Source organism: Pagrus pagrus (genome assembly GCF_965226575.1).
Source record: "Pagrus pagrus genome assembly, contig: HAP1_SCAFFOLD_67, whole genome shotgun sequence".
NCBI lineage: Eukaryota > Metazoa > Chordata > Actinopteri > Spariformes > Sparidae > Pagrus > Pagrus pagrus.
In genome coordinates, this window is record NW_028175396.1 from 47,495 (window position 1) to 59,805 (window position 12,311).

Here is a 12,311-nt window from a genome sequence, read left to right on the forward strand (position 1 = left end):
TCGATAACTCAATCATTTTATTTTCTTTTAGGGTTACTCTTAACATCAGTCCAGGGACAGCAGATTTAAAATAGCCTTTTGGCTAATTCTGGCATGTTTACATTTGTTAAAATGTTTTATTAATGTGCATTGTCCCTGATTATTAAAGCTTTAAATAAATAAATATAGGCTACGTAGAATTCAGACAGTAGGCTCCTTGATTTTTCTTCAAGAGTTGTTGATGAAATTGAAAATTGCTCTTTGCTTTGATGTCATTGCCATACAAACCATCCATACAATCTCTCATAGAATTTTTTTAAACAGTGATATAAGAAGCTTTATTGTCATTGCAACAAGTGGCTACAACAAAATTTTGTTCGGGAACACCTATTGTACAATGGTCATAAAATAGCCTATATTAAAAGGTAATAGCCTATAAATTAGCAGTAAGACTATATGCAGTTTAGAATAAGTATTACAGACTGTAATAGTCTGTACCAGAAGTGCAAGTAGGCTACACAAGATATGGTGGAAATGACTGTAATACTGTGTGACAGTTATATTTTTGATAATAAAAAAAACATGTTGATGGCTGTCTCACATAATGTATTTTAATTATTTTACAGATACTTATTTCAGGAACATTTTTCGACTATATCATATTTCTGAACATTTTCATTGTTGAAGTTTGTCTGGGAGTTTGACAAAGAAAGTGGAATTTGTATAAAATGATGTTTAAAAAAATGCTCAAAGAAGATAAAAGTGAGAGCAGTTGCAAATATTGGGAGTTCCAATACAGGCTGACACTTATCCACCTGATTCAGATGCAGATGGGAAATGTGAACAGTGGGGTAACTGAATCTGTGCAACATGTGATAATGGAATACATATGGGAGAGCACTGAAGTTTAATTTAGAAAATCTTGAGGTGAAGGAAGTAGTAGAGTAGTAAAGTAGTCATTTTATTTAATTATTTATTATTATTTTTTTTATTTAAATTTTATTTAAACTAACTGCCACCCTCCTCGGTCTGCACACACCCTCCTCACTGGCTTATCTCTTGTCCTACATCCGGCTCGGTAGGTGGCGGTAATGCTCCCTGAAATAGTAAACTGTCATTAAACACATGAGAAGAAGAAGAAACTTGTGCGCGCATGATGCAGGCATGCCAGGCAGACGACTCTTAGAAACGAAGGAGGTGACTACGAAATCTGTTCTGGTGAGTTATCCCCAAACAAGCTAACATGGTTGAAGTTAAGCTGTGTTTAGGCTAGTGCAACTCAATTTTACAGTTACAGTTCTTTTTTTAAATGTTCGATGAAAATAATCCTATACACTTTTTGTGAAGACACAAATCCGAGTCCTCACTACCGTAAGAGTGCACTGAAAAAATTGTGTTAGCTTCGCAGCTAACGTTAGCAGCGTGCTAACCCATAGCGGAGTTGTTGCTGGCAGTGTGTTTGGTGCTCACTGTTTACAGCCATCAATACCTATAAACACAGGCTCGCTATCACAATTGTAATATTTGGAGTCATACACGGACCGAAATGCTATGTTATCCTTAGCTTCAACATTGGTCACTGCAAATTCAAACTGAGCAGCTAACTCTTGCTAGTTTTGATTCCTCTGTGTTTTGTTACATGAATAGATTGAAACACAGTTAAACAGATTCACTTTATTGACCACAAATTTAGTAAAAAATGATTAAGAGCAGCTGTTTTTCCAGGCATTGCAAACGAAATGAAACATTAGAAAATGGAAATGTGTGTCTATTGGAAACAATAGCTCAATACAAAAATATAGGAGTATTGAAAAAATGCATGTTGTTAGTCAGATGATGTTTAATATTATGTTCGTTTAATTAAGCTGGCAAAAAAAATCAAAGCCTGGTGATTGCCATAAACAAAAACACAGCACATACTTGCTTAAATTGAATTGTGAATTGACTGAAAAGCTCTTTTGGTTAACATGTTGATTTACGGTGTGTGTGTCCCTAAATTTTCTCTCCATACATTAGGAGGGCATTTATCAGAATCTGACATCTGTGGACCGACGCTAAAAAGATTTCCACTCACGCAGAGAAAGAGGGTAAGGAGTGTTTGCCATGATGACACATTATTGGTTAATTGTATTTCACAGACATAGCTTGGGGGTTGTGCAATATAATTTTTATTCACGACAAAAAATAACTATAGTGGTATAAATGTATTGGTTGATTTTATTACCTAATTGCTAATCTTTTCTTTTTTTTTTTTCCTTTTCTTTTGGGGGGGGGGGGAAGAAGATGTCTTATCTGAGGCGCTGGAGAAAAATTCGTTCACAAGCCGCATCAATTGCACTGCAAAGTAGCAGTGAAGGTAGTGGCCCTGACAATTTGGTGTCCAATCAAGCTGAAGCCCAAAACACTGATTCACAATCAGAAGGAATTGGTCCTTCAGTAGGTGTTTCTGAAAGTCTGGAACCCAGTCAGAGTGATGTAGATTCACCAGTAGAAGGAAACAGTAATTCTGATCAAACAGATGAACTTTCTGATCTAGATTCAGATTTTGGATACAATGCACGTGTTTTAACTGACTTTGAACAAGACTCAGAATCTGCACAGGAAGATGAAGTGACCCTCCAAGAAAAGCTTGCGTCCTGGGCTTCAACAAGTAAATGTGGAAGAAGTAACCTTAATGAACTCCTTGGTATTTTGCGGGACGAAGGTTTACCACTACCAAAGGATTCCAGGACATTACTTGGAACACCACGTTCCATACCGACTGAGGAAAAGTGCGGTGGACAGTACATTTATCTCGGGATTACATCCTCTGTTGTGAATATTATCAAACAGAATACTGCGTTTTTGGACAATTCAAACTCTGTGGACTTAGTGGTGAACATTGACGGAATTAATCTTTTCAAGGCATCTCCTCGCCAGTTGTGGCCAATTATCTGTACTTTCAGTGATTTTGAGCCTTTCGTTGTGGCACTGTATTATGGCACCTCTAAACCTGACTCTGTTGATGATTATCTTGCGGACTTTTTAGCAGAATACACACAACTACAGGAAAACAAAATAGTTGTAAATGGCAAAGAAATTAATGTTCAGATCAAAGCATTGGTTTGTGATGCCCCTGCTAGAGCATTTGTGAAATGCATCAAAGGGCACACTGGATATTACAGCTGTGAAAGATGCATTGTAAAGGGAGAGTATAAAAACAAAAGAGTCGTGTACTTGGGAGACTACCCTTTAAGGACAGATGTAGCATTTGCCAATGGGCTTTATAATGACCACCAGCTTGGGGTATCCCCTTTACTTAATGTAGGGATAAATTGTGTCACAGGTTTCCCACTAGACTACATGCATCTAGTGTGTCTTGGTGTTGTGAAAAGACTGCTGTGCTTCTTTAAAAAAGGACCACCTGAATGTCGACTGTCACAAGGTCAGTTGCATGAGATTTCAACTCTTCTTGTCTCTCTGTCTGGGAAACTTCCTAGTGAATTTGCTCGCCAACCAAGATCCCTAACAGAGTTAAATTGGTGGAAAGCCACAGAGTTCAGACAATTTGTCCTATACACTGGACCTGTTGTGTTAAAAAAGGTATTGCACAAGGATGTGTATGACCACTTTCTCTGCCTAACGGTAGCTCTATCAATACTTCTGGACTCATGTGAGAGAAGGCGTGTTGCTTACATGGACTTTGCAGAACAACTCTTAAGCTACTTTGCAGCAAAATGTGAGCATATATACACAGCAGCTTTCCTGGTCTATAATGTCCATAGTTTGAAACATCTGGCAGATGACTGTAGGAATTACCAGTGCTCTCTCAATGACATATGTGCATTTCCATTTGAGAATCATCTGCAAGTTCTCAAGAGATTGGTGAGAAATGCCAAGAATCCAATCAGTCAAGTGGCAAAGAGACTCATTGAACAAGAGAGGGCAGGGGGCCACCCAAAAGAGACAGGCAAGAAGAGTTGGCATTTTGTTGCTGAAAATGAGAGAAATGGGTGTTTTCTCTTGCACAACGAAGACTTTGCCTTTGTTAAAGAAAAACGAGATGGCAGTTTGTTGTGTGACATAATATCTCAAAACAGCCTGGAAAGTTTTTATACTGTGCCTTGCGACTCCAAGCTCATTAATGTGGTGTTTGTTAGAAACTTGGACAGAGTACGGAAACACCGCAGGCTTCTTGACGTGTCTGATATTGAACGTAAAGTGGCTTGTCTGCCATATCGTTCAGGATATGTGCTTATGCCTTTACTTCATCGATTTGAGCGAAAAGTATAAAAAGAAAATAACTTCTAGATGGAATTTTGACAGTTTTTTTACCTAAAGGGGAATTTTAACTGGGGTCCCCCACTCAAACACTTAGAAAAGGAGTTGGGGCAATACATTATTTTGTTTGATGGTGCTATTGTGAGAATATAGTCAATCTACCACACAAACTCTCTCTGGCAGGGCTACTGTTCGCTATATATTTTGTATGCATGTTCAGTGTAGTTTATAGGATGGCTTGGGTTCGTGCAGCTTGGAAAGAAAGGGACCGCGAAGAAGAAGGTGTGGTGCCAGCAAGCTGGGTTGACATCGACAAGAAGTTAGTCTTTTGGCCAAATGTTGTAAATGCAGCCAAGTTCATCATTGAGCGCCGCAAACCAACTGATGGATGGAAACGGTTCACTCTGGTCAAAGTGAAGCTCAGATCTGGTATGTACAGTCATATTACAGTAAATACACTTTGACTTGAATATCATGCCATGTCAATGTTTTGCATTGATAACCTTTTTGGTTTGGCAATGTTTCATAGATGATTACCAAAAATGTGAGAGCTGGGACCAAACAAGTGGTGCAGAAACAGAAGGAGGAGCACAGTGCACCAGAAGAAAAAATAAAAAAAGGCGACAGGAAGACTTCGATTATGAGGAAGGTAATTGTGCTGTGCCTATTTAAGTAAATATTGCATATGCTAAATATTTGATTACATGTCTACTTATTTAACACCATCTATTCTCTTTAAATTACACAATAAGTATCAGGGCCTGAAATTTGCTGCGGGATTGCGGGTATTGCGCATAATTGGACCGATTCCCGCAAATCTCACACTCATAATGCGGGAAATTCCCGCACACATTTCAAACCAGCCAACTACTGGTACACACTACAGGAGCGCTGCGTTAGACAGTCTGACTTAAATGACACACACGTCTTTGTTTGTATAGTTTAGGTAGCCTACTGTACTGAATAAAGTTAGATGTTATAAAACACACACGCTGCTGCAGCTGTGCAGCACCACATCTGTTGCGCTCTGGTTCAGCCATCGGTGCTCAGATGTTGGTTAAATCTCTTCCAATATTGAACTCTTTTTATACAACATGCAGCCAAACACCAGGTTAAAGAGAGAGGAACAGCAGAGCTCCTCTGACAGCTCCTTCCTGCAACGAGCAGGGTTTTTTTTTAGCAGCGCCGTCTTTAGAGGTGAAGAACACGCACATGTCCGCCTGACTTTAACACAGGGTTTTCCTGCCTATCTAAGGTGATTTTGGTGCCCATGGGGGGCGATCAGATGCAGCGTCTTGCACCAACTCACCGTTTAAAAGGAGAAGGAAGCCTGTATGTGGAAAGACATCGCGAGATGTAGAATGAGTTTTATAGACGAATAACACACATGTCAGGACCGCTGACTTACATAATCAGAACAGACATGTCCTGTGATTATCAGCCTTGTTTCATATTTAATAGAGGAGGGACAATATCTGAAAGTACAACTGTCAAGCCAGGGAAAACCCTGTAACACTGAGTTTGCAAACTGAGTATTATACCTCAGCATGTGACAAATAAAATTTTGAACTGCTGTGTAGTTGCAGCATCATTTATATCTGAAGCATAACATATAATATAGACCTGTAGTCCCCCCCCAACAAAGTAAAATCCCCCCCCCCCCCCATGTGAAGCCCTTAGGGGGGGGAATTCCCCCCACTTTTGGAAAATGAATTTCAGGCCCTGAGTATCAATAACACAGTGTATCATATTGCTCCTTGATCATCAATGCTAGCATCATACACAGGCATATCGTAAGTCTACTGACAGTTTTAGTTTTATATTTCAAGTTTTTTCACTTTCCCACTGGACATTTGTCTCTCAATTAGGTGCTTGTGGTGGCAGCTTTGTGGAGCCTGAACACATGGTAGAATCACCTGATTTGTTTGCAGATGATGATCATGCCATCAGTGATGAAGGTAAGTTAAACTGCCTTGTGACAGGAGTGATGTTGATAGGAATATTGAAGCAACTTTTAAATTTGAGGATTTGGTGACAGCCAGCAGATTTTAAATAAATCAAGCTTTAAAATATAGAACTTTTCAAAGAACGGCATCATTAGATAAGATTTTCATGACTTTTTTTATACAGACTATATTCCAGAGCCAGAGAGCCAAGGTAGTCCAAAAAGGTTCAGCTCCAATCCAGTGGCAAAACATGGGTCTGCTCCTAGAAAAAATAGAAAAGAGCCTACACTTCCAGCTGCTCCACAGAAAGTGCGACCTCTCCACCAGTCTCCACCAAGTTCGGAAGATGACGACACTGCACCCTTCACATCAAGGAAAACCCCTTCCTGTCCACCGAAAACAAAAGGTTTGTGTACAGTTCTATTTCATTATGGCCTTTCTTTTTTGATAGTTGGGCTGATTTTTGACCTGATTTGTTTGAAGATGATGATGATGACCATGCCATCAGTGATGATGAACCTGAGATCAGGGATGATGATCATGCCATCAGTGATGAAGGTAAGTTAAACTGCCTTGTGACAGGAGTGATGTTGATAGGAATATAGAAGAACTTCTAAATTTGAGGATTTGGTGACAGCCAGCAGCTTTCAAATTAATCAAAGTTCATTTATATAGCTTTACAATATAGAATTTAAAAAACAGCATAATTTGATAAGATTTTCATGACTTTTTTTTTACAGACTATATTCCAGAGCCAGAGAGCCAAGGTAGTCCGAAAAGGTGCAGCTCCAATCCAGTGGCAAAACATGGGTCTGCTCCTAGAAAACATAGAGAAGAGCCTACACTTCCGGCTGTTCAACAGAAAGTGCGACCTCTCCACCAGTCTCCATCAAGCAACAGCATACAATTTCACCTTCTCATGAAGGCATGTCTCACCAAACAGGAAAAAATAGAGGCTCAACACCAAGTGTGTCTCATCACGCAGAAAAAGGAAGAGGCTCAAGACCAGTCATCAGCTCCCCATTTAAAAAAAGACCAAGCTCCCCATACCCAATGACACAAGCTAGTAAGTACACACACACACCCTCATAGACACAACCAGATCACTTAAACCCAAATCCAGACCCTTTATCTTTATCAACGTACTGCATAAAAGTGTGTTTGTGCAGGACTGTAGGTTTAAAAGACACGCCCTAATGTCTTCAGACTTTGTGACGTCTGGATAATTTTGATACACAACTGGTGCACATTTGTCAGTGAAACGTCATCTACAGCAGTGGTTCTTATCCTATTTAGGCCATGACCGCACCAAGAGATCATTTGAACTGGGGACCCCCACCCTGAAAACATTTGGCAGTGTTAAAGCTGGAGCGTTACATTTTGTTGGACTCGGTTCCGCAAATTGATATTCCAGTCTACTTGCATACATCCAGGGAGAGGTGAGAGGATTGAGGGTCCATGTGGTGGTTGGGGGGGCGTGGATGGAGTGGGGAGACATGGGTTTATGGAGGGAGCCTCGACCACAAACAGAGGCGAACAGGGTTTGTAAGGAAATAAAACAAAGTCTGCTATTCAATGACTCACGAGTGCTGAATATGCTGTTAGGACACAGCCGGCTAAACTGACCACAATAGTCAACGTTCAAGCAACGGGCGCCCCCCGGAGAAAAATATGTACCATGATATAAATGACTATGAACAACAGTTGACACAGAGTCATGAACCCATGCAAATAGAATCATGACCTGGCTCAGTTTATTTTTTTTGGCAAGTGTAAGTTGCTACGGTAAGGTGTTGATGATTCTAGTTATGATTGTCTTTCTTTCAATGCTTTTAGGATTTCATAGAAAGGTTATGGAGCTGCTGGTAGAGATCCGTGATGGGTTAAAGGACTTAAAGATTGCCCATCAAGCAGAAGACACTGTTTTTGACCAGGCTACAACCCTCGAGGAGCTTGAACACCTGGAGGAGTCCCTCAAATCAACGGAGGAAAGGCAGAAACTAGTAGGTTTTGTAAATTGACAAATCCTCTAGCACATCTTTACCGAATGCCTTGGAAACCAATCCGGATACAATGGCAAATTATCAGGGATCACACAGTTGTTTTTTTTTGTTTTTTTTTTATCTCTGACATTTACATTCAGTTGTAGCACCTACATTGAATTTAGATGTTAGAGACGTATTGGTAAGAAGAAATCTGGCAGTATTAGACTACAGTAGTGATACCAACGTAATGAATTTTTTCTCAAATGTGCACTGTTGAAATCACCTTGTAACAGACAACAGTCATGGGATATACTGAACTCTAAACTTGCTCTTGTTTTTGTACATTGATTTCCTCCAATTTCAGATCCAACGCTTGTCCATGGTTGGAGGAGGGACATCAACAAAAAACAACGTGAAATGGATCTTAGACAAGTAGGTTTTTTTTTTTCATATCATTGTCAGTTGTCTGTTATTAAGGAAGAATTGATTGAACCGGAATTGACAAAACAATACACAGACACCAGGACAAAGTGTAAAACCAGTGTTATACACATCAGTGTTGTTGATCAACTAGGGCTGGATGACATAGAAATAAACATATTGATATTGAAAAATTCAATATCGTTAATTAACAAAAAAATTAAAAAATATTTTAAGTACGGCCCCGGCCATCTTATCAGGGGTTGAAGCAAAATAAAATCTTCTGACTGAATTTTTTTCCAGGCCAGGGCAATGTGTCTATTCTAAATATGAAAAGAAAATCAAACCACTTTTAATTTCTGCTCATTCCTTTTTCGTTTTGACCAGGAAATTGAAAAGCTATTTAAATTAATTTCAATTCAATTATTATTTCAATTCAAATAACCACGTTTTTTGTGGATTAAATTTAAGCATTCTTCTTAGTTTTTTACTCTGGTAGATTTTATTGCACTTACAGTAACATAACGAGTGTAGCTCACCTTGAGTTTTCACCTGGATCACTGTCTGTGTGTGACATACAGCTCTTTAGAACAGATCATAATGTTGCTGCTGTATTTTAAACATCAGAGTGTTTAAGATTGAGAGGTTTGAGGTGGAGCTGCAGGGTTGGGTGGAGGTGTGTGAAAGTTTATTTGTGCTGTTGAACGTAACCGCTGTGAAACAATCATTAAGTAATGTGATATTGATCTTATTCACCAGCTTCTTACTGTCACCGCTCCCTCTCTTCATCAGCTCTACCTCACTCCACCACAGCTAACATTGTCTTGTAGCTGCTCTCTGACGGAGTGACTCTGTCTTCCATTTGTTTTGAACTTTTATAAATAACAGCAAGGAGGAGTAAAGTAGTAGTCTTCCTGCATTGATTGTACTGTCTGAGAGCAAAAGAGAGCGTCACCATCTCTCTCACACACTGAATCTGTTAGCTGCTCCTCTCCTCCGTATCAGCGGGCACCTGAGTGCTGTGTGACAGACAGCAATGTTGTCTGACTATTTAGTTTAGATGCAGTTATGGCCTGCTTGTTTCCAGCACCATTTTCACCATATAGGGCGGTCAAAATTAATGCGTTAACCTGGGATGATTAATTTCTGGAACAATTTTTATTTACGCAATTGGCACATGTGCATAACGACCCGCCTCGTATCCCACAACTCATTGATGACGGTAACTACAGTGTATTTCAGTAGCCTGCCTCTTCCCCCAAACAAACACTGTGTGTGTGTGTGTGTGTCTGTGTATCTGTTTAATGCAGGAATAGTTATTAATAGTTACAATAGTTATTCCTCATCACTGTTGTGTATCAAAGGTCCAGACATATGGGGGACAGAGCTGTCAGTAAGCGGTTACGGGACACCGTTGTGTTAGCTGTGGTGACACATTCAACAGCACAAATAAACAGCAGTAGCATTATTCTGCTTTGGTTGGTTTAGTTTTAAAAAGTCTTAATGAGAGATCTTCTTTATTTCATCTGTGCAAAAAATCAACTCTGATCCTGATCCACTGCTAAGTCATCTGGAAGGCTTTATTGATAAGCAAAGGGTTTAGTTATTTGAAGAAAAAAAAACCAATGTTAGAAAAACAAAATTACTGAAAAATGTCAAGATCTAACCTTGTTTTCCTCAGTAATTAACTAGTTGAATTTAAAAAGACTGCTTAAGGCTGTGTCATCATCACTCAACCAACCATCAACCAACTACAGTCACAAGTTAAATTAGAAAAGTACAATCATTATTATTATTATTATTATTATCATATTTTTAATTTTTTTATATATATAAATATAATCTCTTAATTTTGCTCTGAGTGCACCAGAATGATACATTTGACTTTAACATGTACAATATTATCTTCCAGGGAAGCACGCGTCTATCCATCGATACATATTGTCATATTGAATTATTGCTTAACATGTGCAACATGAGATGCAGTGCAACAAAAATTAAATGTATTTTTCAGATTTTGTAACATAATTTGTATGCTTAACATTTCTTATTTTAGTAGTAAATCGTACTTGCTTAATGTTACCCAGAGGCACCATCTGACTTCTTACTGACCTGTCATTATCAGCTGGCTGGACCGGGACCCTGTCAAACTGGTTCCTGGCCAGGAATCACTTAAAAAATTGATTGGTGTCATTGGTGTAGCCAGATGATGTGCCGACTTGTGCTGCACTGACAATGGCTTCTGTATAATTGTATTCAAATTCCCTTTTGTACCTACAGGTTGATGACCCAAAACTTGCAGGCACAATTCAATTTGTGTGGAAGGGGACCTCAAAAGAAGCTTTCATTTGAGAAGCTCCGCCTCTACTCTGTTGTAATAGGTAAAAAAGCACATCTATACTATAGTGCTCCAAATCTAACACTGTCATATTTCTTCAACCACTCGACGGATTGAGATGAGACATAGTGGATATCTTCCTTGGAGCACAAGAATGTTCCTGTATTGACTTTTAAGTTGATACCGGAACCGGCGTGCCTGCACAAGATGATTGTTTGCCAGTAATGGTGGTTTGGCTTCACCAGCAGGCTCCAGCGGTTATTTGAACAGAAACAGCTCTGTCACTCTTTCAGCACATAAACAAATGCAAGCAAAGCTATTCTGATGGTGAAAAATATTACCAAACCTCAATCCCATTAAAAAAAAATTATATTTAGAAAGTTACACTTGGTTTTGAAAAGTAAGTAGCTTATATATCAGCTGTTTTGTTGCAGTCGCAACTAGTTGTGTAGGTGTGAACTGAGCTTTAGAGCATCTGCAGCTGAATATTTTCACCGCTTTCTACAGCCAATCTTATTTCATGTCTTACAGATAGTGTCCAGAGGAGCACGCCTGACTCAGAGGTGAACATTCGTCGGGTGATCGGCGAGCACCTGAAATTTGCCCCAGATAGGCAAAAAGGCGGCAGAAAGAAGGTGGATGACGGGAGTGAGGAAGTGTAATATATTGTAAAAATGTAAATAGTTAAAGGGGACTTCGGCCATTTTTGACCCCATATCATTTTCCTGAGGGTGACCCAATGTTGGGGGAAGCAACAGTGTAGGTGGTTGTATCATTTTCAGTCAGTTTTTTGAAAAAAAATGACCAGAGTTCTACTGTTTAAAAGGTTTGTTTTAGTCTAGATGTCATTTGTTTGTACGGATATTTGAATTGTTTTTTACTTTCATTTGAAAGTGTCTTCTCTTTATATTTTTAGGAAGTTTTTAATAAATGTTGGTTACCGATTTTTGCTTTTAAACTTTTTTCTAGACTTTGAGATTGGAGGCTGATTTCAACCCAACATTCAATTTTGATGTCAAGCCAACGAGAACTCTTAAGCTCAATTTGATATAATATTATATATATATATATATGTGTGTGTGTGTGTGTGTGTGTGTGTGTATACATACATACTAAAACAATTGTATTCAACGTGAGAGTCCAAACATAATCCAAGATCTCTGTAACACAGGAGGTAAATGTAATGTCAACGTTGGGATATGACGTAATCCATATGACAACCATAATGCAATGGTCATCCAACGTTAGAGCCTAACTAAAATCCAATGTGTATTTAGTGGTGGTGCTTGACGTCAAGACAACGGTAGGGTTTGACGTAGACCTAACTTTGAAATCAATATCATAATCCAATGTCTATATAACGTAAAAGGTTGACGTCAAGGC

General features: G+C 39.0%; 1 protein-coding gene across 2 annotated transcripts; it reads left to right on the forward strand.

Moving 5' to 3' along the window:
- Window positions 1-1,036: 1,036 nt before the first annotated feature.
- Window positions 1,037-11,865, forward strand: LOC311253914 (uncharacterized protein). 2 transcript variants are annotated; one of them, XM_084384374.1, is made up of 11 exons: window positions 1,037-1,197; window positions 1,996-2,066; window positions 4,460-4,668; window positions 4,769-4,888; window positions 6,108-6,197; window positions 6,370-6,591; window positions 7,129-7,251; window positions 8,022-8,188; window positions 8,535-8,602; window positions 10,871-10,971; window positions 11,460-11,865. In XM_084384374.1, exons 3-11 carry the CDS (start codon window positions 4,473-4,475, stop codon window positions 11,588-11,590), a joined length of 1,218 nt encoding a protein of 405 aa, XP_084240500.1. In that variant the 5' UTR covers window positions 1,037-1,197; window positions 1,996-2,066; window positions 4,460-4,472; the 3' UTR covers window positions 11,591-11,865. The 2 variants fall into 2 exon arrangements, with proteins under 2 accessions (XP_084240500.1, XP_084240499.1); XM_084384373.1 differs by lacking the exons at window positions 1,037-1,197; window positions 1,996-2,066 and having other exon boundaries at window positions 2,581-4,668.
- The last annotated feature ends 446 nt before the right edge of the window (window positions 11,866-12,311 follow it).